General features: G+C 45.6%; 1 protein-coding gene across 1 annotated transcript in view; it reads right to left on the bottom strand.

Annotated features, from left to right (window-relative positions):
* Positions 1-7,800: 7,800 nt before the first annotated feature.
* Positions 7,801-10,645, bottom strand: part of Arhgef15 (Rho guanine nucleotide exchange factor 15) — a 12,300-nt gene continuing 9,455 nt past the window's right edge. Inside the window, exon 6 of the mRNA XM_028780084.1 lies at positions 7,801-9,520. Coding sequence (XP_028635917.1) covers positions 9,353-9,520 — 168 coding nt within the window. The 3' untranslated portion in view covers positions 7,801-9,352. The remainder of the gene's footprint in view (positions 9,521-10,645) is intronic.

The raw sequence follows: 10,645 nt of genomic DNA on the forward strand, positions 1-10,645 counted from the left end.
CAAGCACAGAGATACAAACCTCGTCCCTGCACTTGGAAGGATGAAGCAAGAGATTTGAAGCCAGTCTTGACTACATAGCAAGTTACAGGCTAGCCTGAGCTACATACATATAGTAAGATTTTGTCTAAAAATAGCAGCAGCAGCAGCAACAACAACAACCACACACACACACACACACACACATACACCCCAAAAAAGGACAAGCCATAATCATGATCAAATTGAACAACAGCTGTTGCAAGAAGCAAGCATACTTTAGTGTATATGCCTGTCCCAGATTGGTTCTCTACAATATAAAAGTTCATCAAATGAACCATAGATTCTGAACAGGAAGGGATGAGGGGAGGAAGAGCTTCCAGTGAGGTAAATGGCATTCTTAATGTCTGAGGGAGGTGCAACTTTATTGAGGAGTGAGTGAATCAGGACTCCGTGGCTAACACCAGGCCAGGCGATTCCAGCCAGCAATTTAGTAGTCTATAGTACTGAGCACATGAGATTCAAGCTTCCCATGAGATCTGATCCTGTAACCCAAAAGAAGATAATAAGATCTGGTTTCCCTGTGGGTTTATTTTACCTCTTCTGCCTCCACACAGGGACCTCCCCAGCAACCCCAGATCAGCCTCACATGGCCAATCAGACAGGAGCCCCAACATCAATAGTCGACCTTGCAGATTTTGAATATAGTGATTCCTTGGTATCTACAAAGGTTTCCAGAATCCCTTAAGATACCACAACTTCCCAAGTTCTCAAGTCTTTTATAAAATTTCACAGCAGAGTGTTTTCATAGAACCTACACACTTCTTCCCATACACCTATACCACATCTAGATTACTTATGGAACCTAGCACAAAGGAAACATTATGCACATAGTTGTGACACTCTGTTGCTTAGAGAGTAATGACAGGCTTCAATATGTTTAGGATAGTTGGAAAATTTCCTCCCTTAATCTTTTCCACCTGCAATCGGTTGAACCCACAAATGTAGAACTCCTGGCTTGGGACCTTTTGGATATAGAGGGATGTGGCTTATAATTTAAGGGTGATCCAGGAAATGGTAAAGTCTCACCCAGAGTAGGAAGAGAGCCAAGCAAGTGACAGAAGCTTCTTCCATGACCTTACACAACACTAAGATTACATTCAGGTTCCCATCTGAAGACTTCAAACTCTTCACAAAGGAGCTGACTGGACTACAGATGCAGCTCAGTGGCAGGGAACACGCCCAGCATGCCCCACCCTTAGTTAGATCCCCCGAGTTGGGGGATGGGCTCATTGTACGTGGAGTACTATACAATTTATCCTTCAGTTCTTATTTGCTTAAGGATTCACGGACAGGGGAAGCAGCATTTGCAAGCTTCAGGGGCAAAGTCTATGAGCCCTCTCCACCCTGGCTCCAGCACCTCGTTGGTCAGCCCAGCCATGATCAAGGCCATCCTCATCGTCAGCCAGCAGCAAGTCTTCAGGAAGATTGTCCATCTGCTATTTAAACAAGATGGTAATATAACTTCCTAGAAAGAGGATCCCAGTGTTCTGGCTTCAGTTGTGTATCTATCCCCACAGAGCTAAATCTTAGTAATTGGAGGGTCTGACCATAAGCTGACTTATAGTCGTTATATTATGCTGTAATTTGTCTTCTGTGTGGCCTCCTCAGAAAGTGAACTTGGCAGTTTTAGATCCAATTCAAGTAAGTTGTGGAAGTATTAGGCAAGTGTTTTTAAAATGGACTTAGCATTTCATGTAGACAAGGTTCACAATACTTTTTTTAGAAATGGTGATGGGAGAGTGGCATTGGGGACAAACACAAATGAGACTTCTATACAAATTGGTGCGTACATAAAACAAAGTGGAGACATCTGAGGCGAGCTTAGTGGAAGTTACAGCCCATGCTGGTCCAGCTGTAAGGAATATGAATAATATAAATCTTCCCCAGATCCCAAGCAATAGTAACATTAATGACATAGGTATAAAAGTGCCAAACCTGCCCTCTGTTAGGTTACTCCAGGGAACAATCCAGGGAGAAGTCATCTAAGTTTACCTAACACAGAGAAAAGTCTTAACTTTGCTCTTGGTCTTAAGTCTTAGTAGAAGCTGCATAAAATCTGTGTGGGAGTTCAATGTTACTTTTTTTGCTCAATGATTTTAAAGAAATTTAAAATTTCTTTAAATTTTAAATTTAAGTTTTCGAGTGTGTGTGTTTCTTTTCTAAATTGCATTTAATTTTCAATTTTTTAAATAATAAAATGTTAAAATAAATAAGTAAATTGCATTCCCATGCCCACATGAAGCCATGTCTCTATGTATTGGCTAGTATAGTATTTTTTAAAATGGCATGTTTCCTTAATTATGTACAACACAGGATGTTGATGCTTTATACAGATTGCAAATGTAGCATTCTTTGGTTCTATCTGGTGTTTGTCATAATTGCTATTTAAAGAATAGAGTATGTATTACATGGAAACACGATTTTTTCATAGTTTGAATAACTTCCAAGGTAACTGAAGAAAAGAATCGCAGGTAAACAGAGCATGATGGTAGACATAGGCAACCCCAGCACGGGGGCAGAAACGAAGGCAGGAAGATTGTAGGTTTGAGGCAAGCCTAGACTACATATACTGGGTTCCAGTCCAGCCTCAGACAAGGTTGAGACTGTTTCAAAACACAAGGCTTGGTGTGGTGGTGCATGCCTTTAATCCCAGCACTAGGGAAACAGGGACAGGTGATCTCTATGAGTTTGAGGCCAGCTTGTTCTACATATCAAGTTCCAGGCCAGCCAGGACTACATAGTGAGACTCTGTTTCAAAGAAACAAATAAAAATAACTAATATTTGGCTATTTATTAAACATCAACTATGTTTGAGCATTGCTCTCAGAACTTTATGCATATTCTTTTTAAGCCTCTCAATAATCCTGTAAGTCACATATACATATTGTCGTCATTATTATGTGAATAAAGGAACTGAGGCACTGAGTTGAGAAGTCAAGGGATACAGTTTACACACTGTAGAGTGGGTGCTGGAACACAGGTCGGCCAGCTCTGGGGCACAGGTCGGCTCATTACTGCCTTAGCATGGCCCTAAACCACCTTTGCTAAGTTCTCCCACTTGGTATTCTTTATATGTATCTTCAGAGATTCATCCCTGCAACAGACTAACTACCCACAAAACTGCTCAGAGAATCCCTACGTTCTCAACTTAAGTAGATGGTAAATTAACAGAATAACATCTGAGTTTGGTTCAGTGAATCATGGGACCAGACTGAAGGAGAGGCAGGATCAAGTGATTTTACTGGTTTTGTTTGCGGACACATTCTCATAGTGTATAATCCAGGCTAGCCACAGAAGTAGCAAGAGGCCAACGAATAAAGGACAGACCTACGTAGTAGAGTTGCCCTACTGCTGCTTGTATTCTAACGTTAATTATATTCCCTCCCCGCCCCCCCAAAACAAAACAAACAACAACAACAACAAAAAAACTGGCTACACAGGGGTCTGCACTTATCGTCTGGGAACCTGCCCCCAGTTCGTTCTGATTGGTAAATAAAGATGCCGGCAGCCAATGGCTGGGCAGGGCAGACAGAGGCAGGACTTTAGGATTCCCGGGCTTCGGATCCGGAAGAGAGAAAAGGGGAGATCTGCCACAGCAGGAGAGTGTGGAAGAGAGGAGAGACATCAGGCCTGAGAGTGTGCAGGAAACAGGCTTGGCCGCCTTGTAAAGGAGCCGGGAGATACCTTTAGGTCCAGAGCAGCCAAGAGAGAGTGTTTAGCTGGGCGGTGGTGGCGCACGCCTTTAATCCCAGCACTTGGGAGGCAGAGGCAGGCGGATTTCTGAGTTCTAGACTGGCCTGGTCCATAGAGTGAGTTCCAAGACAGCCCGGGCTATACAGAGAAACCCTGTCTCGAAAAACCAAAAAAAAGAGAGAGAGTTTAGTAAGTAATAAATCGGGATTATTGACAGGAGGTGTATTAACCTCATGGAGGTGAGGCAGTGGCCCAGCAATGGAGCTGATTAAGGCATGTCAAAATATAAAGGCTGTGTGTTTCATTCAGGAACATAAAGCATTAAGGGGGGTAGCGAACCCACTGCCAGGATTTATATAATATTTAATTCAACAGATTTAAGTCTGTACGAAATGAAATTTATTGAGAGGTAGGGAAGATTTGCTGACAGAATCAGATTCTGAGTAGTAGCTAAGATAAGCTGATCACTGTGAGGAAGGAAGGGTGTGTATTTTGATTAGGACAAAGTGTTTTTATCCAAGATCAAAGGGACTTGGTTTACCTTAAACCAAAGGAAGAGTTAAGCACATACCTGGTGCAGGTCATTACAACTCCACAGACTTTTGAATAGGCATTGAAGTGTGTGTGGGCTTGTGTGTGTGCACATAACTGTTTATAGTTTACTAAGAAAGCAGACTTGGTTACGTTAGAGCAATTCTGTGATTGACTTGCTTTGCTTGGCTTCCCATGGTGTGACCATAGCATCCAAATAAACCAACTTCTTTTTTTTTTTTTTTTGGTTTTTCGAGACAGGGTTTCTTTATGTAGTCCTGGAACTCACTCTGTAGACCAGGCTGGCCTCGAACTCAGAAATCCGCCTGCCTCTGCCTCCCAAGTGCTGGGATTAAAGGCATGCGCCACCACTGCCCGGCTATAAACCAACTTCTAAGGAAAGTTTTACTTATTTATTTATTTATTTACTTACTTACTTACTTACTTGGCTACTTAGGTGGGGTTTTTTTTTGTTTTGTTTTGTTTGTTTGTTTGTTTCGAGACAGGGTTTCTCTATATATCCCTGGCTGTCCTGGAACTCACTCTGTAGACCAGGCTGGCCTCAAACTCAGAAATTAAAGGCATGTGCCACCACTGCCCGGCTTTTTTTTTTTTTTTTTTTTTTGACAAGGTTTCTCTGTGTAGCCTTGGCTGTCCTAGAACTCATTCTGTAGACCAGGCTGACCTCATATTCACAAAGATCCACCTGCTTCTGCCTCTTGAGTGCTGGGATTAAAGGTGTGCACCACCATGCCTGGCAAGGGAAGCTTTATTTTAACTCACTGGCTATGCTTGCTTGCCCTGGTGCTCTAGGGCTGTGGCAGAGCAGGGGGTGCATGACAAAGGGAATCTGCTCACCTCACGTTGGATAGGAACCAAAAGAGAAAATGGTGGAGGTTCCACTCTTCCCTTCAAAGGCTGTCAGTGCCCTAACTTCTATTAGGTCCCACTTTCTTTCTTTTTTTTTTTTAAGATTTATTTATTTATTTAATGTATATGAGTACACCGTAGCTGTCAGGGCATCAGATCCCATTACAGATGGTTGTGAGCCACCATGTGGTTGCTGGGAATTGAACTCAGGACCTCTGGAAGAGCAGTCCGTGCTCTTAACCGCTGAGCCATCTCTCCAGCCCAGGTCCCACTTTCTAAAGGTTTCTCTCACCAACTAATCTTGACTAAGCCGTCAATAGATGCCATTCAGGGGACATTTAAGAACCAAACCTGTAGGATACGGCAGCACAGGTATGGAATCCCGTATTCTGAAGGCTAAAGTGGGGGATCAGTGCCATCCTGAGCTCCTGGTAAGATTCAAATACACAAAACAAATATGATCTGAACCATTACACGGCTTTAAATCACCATAGTTATATCAAGCAGAGTCAAGCAGACAGAGCAGGATCTGGGTTCTCCTGTGAAGACTCAACAGGAGAAGTCTGCTCCCACTTCCATTTGTTCTCCAGCTAACCGGAAACAGCCATGCTGCTTATCACGTTAGCCATTCACGAGAACCTAATCACTAAGCTGGGTGTGGTGGCGTGTGTCCAGAACCCAGCACTTGTGAGAGAGAAGCAAAAAGATCCAGAGGTCAAGCCCAACCTCACAGAAAGTTTGAGGCCAGCTGGGCTGAGTGCACACACACAAGCCCACACAGACTTCCATCACCAAATGCCTATTCAAAAGGCAATATGGCTATATAAAGGCATGGATAGCAAGAGCTGGGAATCACTGAAGTCTACTTACACTCACTAAAAAACTAAGTTTCCTCAACTTGTCTTCCTTTAGTTGGACCTTTTTTTCTTTTTTTCTTTTTTTTTTTTTTGGTTTTTTGAGACAGGGTTTCTCTGTATAGTCCTGGCTGTCCTGGAACTCACTCTGTAGACCAGGCTGGCCTCGAACTCAGAAATCCGCCTGCCTCTGCCTCCCAAGTGCTGGGATTAAAGGCGTGCGCCACCACCGCCGCCCGGCCTTAGTTGGACCTTAATAACTAATTGTTTTTTGTTTGGTTTGGTTTTTTGGGGGTAGGGGGGACAAACTCTCACTATGTCCGTGGGCTGGCCTGATATTCTCTATACATAAACCAAGGTGGCCTCAAACTCACAGAGATCCTCCTGTCTCTGCCTCCCTAGTGCTGGGATTAAAGGCACACACAACCATACCCAGCTTTGGGGGGTTTTGTAGTTGTGGTTCGTTTGTTTTTGAGACAGGGTCTCCCTCTGCATCTAAACCTGATCTCAAACTCATGGCAATCCTCCTGCCTCACACGCCCACATCCTAAGATTACAGGCATGAGCTACCAAACCTGGCCTGACTTTTATAAATCTTGCAGAAACATATGCCCATGTGAATCCACTATTAGGGTCCTCCAGTGCAAGTCAGGAGGCCTGAAGCTTAAGCTGTGGGAAGCCATGTGGGTCCTGGGGGTTGAACTAAGGTTGTCAAGCTTGGTAGCAAGCATCTTTACCTGCTGAGTCATTTTGCCAGCCCTGAGTTTGTTTCTCATGTTAAAGAGGGAAAGGGTTCTTTCTGATATGGCTGTTCATGCCTATAACCTCAGCAGTTGGGAGTTTGAGACAAGAGGACTGAAAGAGTCTGAGGCCACCGGGCGGTGGTGGCACACGCCTTTAATCCCAGCACTTGGGAGGCAGAGGCAGGTGGACTTCTGAGTTCGAGGCCAGCCTGGTCTACAGAGTGAGTTCCAGGACAGCCAGGGCTATACAGAGAAACCTTGTCTCCAAAACAAAACAAAACAAAAAAAAGAGTCTGAGGCCAATCTGGGCTGTGAAGTAAGACTATGTCTCAAAAACAATGTTTTTAGAGACAAGGGAGAGCTTGGTGGAGAGGAATGCCCATTGAGAAGCAGATGGCAGATACATCAGGTCTGTCTCCACCGCTTCTACCTACAACTCCTGGGCCCACAGTCCCCTTGTCCCCTACAGCTTCTTCTTTCTTGTCACCTGGGTCAGATGTCATCTCCTCCAGGGTCTCCCTGTCTCCCTCATCCCACACCATTCTGTCATAGCCTTTGTAACACTTTGTCCTAACTTCATCCTACCTACTAATGTGTTGATTTCAGAATCTACTCAAACCACCTTAGGTGCCCTAAGGTGAAGGGTGCTTCTTACACTGTCTTTTCATCTCTCAGAGCTGTGCCTGGCACATAAGAGGCAGTCAATGAGCAGGCACAGAACGGAATCAGACACTTGACTGGTCAGTAAAAGGCCTTTGTTTTTGACTCTCTGTTCCTTTGACCTTGTACTGTACCCTCTAACCAAGTTCCAACCACGGCGACCCCACCCTGCCCTCTTCCCTAGCCTCCAACAACCCCAGCTACAGCTGCTATAGTCCACTGCAAGCATGGCTCCCCTAAGAGGCTGTGTAGGAGCCAACACACAGCAGGCAGGCCTCGTACCTGCTCTGTAAGCTCTGGTTCCAGTGGAGCCGACGCCTGATCTTGGCATTGGTGCATCCAGCACTCTGCCCCCACATAAAGCTGTGTGTGTGTAGACCACTGCTCTTCCCGGCTTTGAGGAGCCTCGGTATGATGCCACTGACATTTATTGAGGGTTTCCCATGTGGCTGGCACTTTGTTGGATGAAAGCTGTGGACACGCAAAGTGCCCTTCTGCCTTCAAGTCCCCAGAGTCATCCCCCTCCCATAGTCATCTAGGCACTCTCCACCTGCGCAGGTTGTCATACATGAAGGAACAGTGTTGCACAGTCATGAAGATTTAGAAAGCCTTTGCCCAGGTCTGGACCCCAACCCAGGAATTGTCTGTTCTACTGTCTTTGCCTTCACCTCTCCAGCATCACACGGGACAGATTCTCAAGCAGAAACCGTGGCTGAGTCTGAGCACCACCACCAGCTCTCTACTCCCTCCCGAGTCCGGCCTTCTGCTTCTGAGAGGATCAGGAGAGAAGAAGCTGAGGATGGTTGTTGGCTGGCCCAGGACCCAACTTGTTCTGCAGCCTGAGGCTGAGCTGGCTGACACCATGATGACAATTCAAGTTGGGAGAAGATGCAGAACAGACATGGATCAAACAGGTCAATTGCCTGGGACAGGAAGAGGTCCACAGACTGCAGAGGATCTCGAATCCCAGCTGCTTAGTCCTCAGTGTCCTCCTTGGCAGGCCACCAAGTGCTTCATAATACCACCCTTCAACTGTCATAGAACCCAGAGAGACCCAAGAGACCCAGAATCCATGGCTTGCATTCACAGTCCCAGTCTTTGGGCAAGCTATGCTCAGTATTCCCTTTTAGAACTCAAGGCATATGGCTTCTAGGGAAATAAGAGGATAAATGTGAAATAAAAAAAGGAAAGGAAGTATTCAGTCTCTGATAGGAGAGGTATGCGCTCTCTCTCTCTCTCTCTCTCTCTCTCTCTCTCACACACACACACACACACACACACACACACACACATTCGGCAAAGTTGCCTTCCTAGATACATATATACATGGACACACATGCACTCATGTTCTCTGAGATGCACTCTGGATTCTTCTAGAAGAAAGGAAGTTGTTTAAAAGGGCAGAGAAAGTAGCCCCAAAACAGAAGTATTAGATTAATTTAATACTTCCTATACTCAAAAAGCAGGACCAGTGGCTTCTGTAAAACCAACAAGAGTGACTACTGGTCTCTTGGTCCCAAATCACCATCGTCTTTGGCTGGATGAGTCCCATCCCATCCTGTTGTCTACAAGACCACTCCAGTGATGCCATTTCTCAGTGCAATGCCCCTGCTTCATCTTCCTTGATAGTGGACATACTGTGATACTCACTGGCCAGAGCCTCAGCCTTGGCCACTCTGTACTTAGCCTCTGCCTCCACTGGCAACATTCGAGCCATCCCCAGTCTTTCTTCTTGTGGGCTCAGATGGTCTTGTTTCATTAGCTGCTCTATCCCTATTGGTTGCCTCTAGAGGTAGTGTTTCCACTGACAGCAAGTAGATGGATGGATAGACAGATGGATGGTTGGATGGACGGATGGATGGGCAGACTTTGTCTTCCCCATGCTGCTCCCAGTATCCCAAACAGTGTTCTTCCCTAGCCTGCCCTAAGGTTGAGGGGTGTCAGGAGTGCCTGAAGAGGGTCCTACAGCCTCAAGGAGCTTCTGATGCTGGCGAAGATGCTTCCTCCTTTCATGTTCTCCTGTAACTTCACACACCAGTTGGGCAGGAAAGGCTCCAGGAAGCCCCTTAAGCCAACCTGAGGAGGGGAAAAAAGGCTTGTGTGGAACAGGACAGAGGTCAGGTGATGGGGCTGAGGGAGGGGAAGCCTCCGGTCTCAGATCATGGTGGTTGGGGATTAGTGGAGAAGACCAGAGCATTCTTCAGTCACTAGTGCTCCTGGAAAGGAGATCAGCATCTGAGAGAGTCTGTGTCAATTCTGTGCTGGGTCCTACAGTGACTGTTCATGTCACTCAATAGGAAGAACTTCTGAGCTTGAGAGCTGGCTCAGCAGTTAAGAGAAATTGGTGCTCTTCCAGAGGACCCAGGTTTGATTCCCATCACCCACATGGTGACCCACAACCATCTGAAACTCCAGTCCCAAAGGATCCAGGGCCCTCTTGTGACCTCAGCAGGCACCAGGCACACACATGTGCACAGACATACATACAGGCGAAACACTCATAAAATAATAAAATACATAAATCTAAAAAAAAAAAAAAAACAAAGTCAAATCAATCCGAAAAGAGTCCATGCAAAAGGCTGCAAGATCTCTGTCATCTCTGTGACCTTGTTTGCGTCCACAGTTCCCTTCTCTGGATCAGTCTGGGCACACTGGCCTCCTGGCAGTTCTTACTGCACAGCAGGAACTAGACCTTTGCCCTGCTTATGCTGTCCAGCTGGTCCACTCTTCCTCCAGACACTGAATACCTAGGTTGAGCACCTCTGTCAAACCCACTCTGCCTCCTAGCAGGCCTATCTCACCTGACTAAGTAAGAGCCCACTGAACCCTAGAATCCCCACCTTCCTTCCTCTTACCCAGCCTTTCTCCCACTGTATCCATGCCCTTCTAACATACTACATGTAACTACATGTGACTTATTTATTTATCTATCCCATTTATACTTCTTTTGCTCTTTTGCTTGAGACGGTGTCTTGCTATCTAGTTCTGGCTGTTTCAGAATTCACAATGTAACCCAACCAAACATTCATTCTCTTGCCTCAACCTCCACAGTACTGAAACTACAGAGCTACAGATATCGGCCATTATTGGCTTTTTTTCTTTCTTTTCTTTTCTTTTCTTTTCTTTTCTTTTCTTTTAGAGAAAGAGTCTTGGCTGGGTGGTGGTGGCACACGCCTTTAATCCTAGCACTTGGGAGACAGAGGCAGGCGGATTTCTGAGTTCGAGGCCAGCCTGGTCTACAGAGTGAGTTCCAGG

Source organism: Grammomys surdaster, unplaced genomic scaffold (genome assembly GCF_004785775.1).
Source record: "Grammomys surdaster isolate TR1022 unplaced genomic scaffold, NIH_TR_1.0 364, whole genome shotgun sequence".
NCBI classification, from domain to species: Eukaryota; Metazoa; Chordata; class Mammalia; order Rodentia; family Muridae; genus Grammomys; species Grammomys surdaster.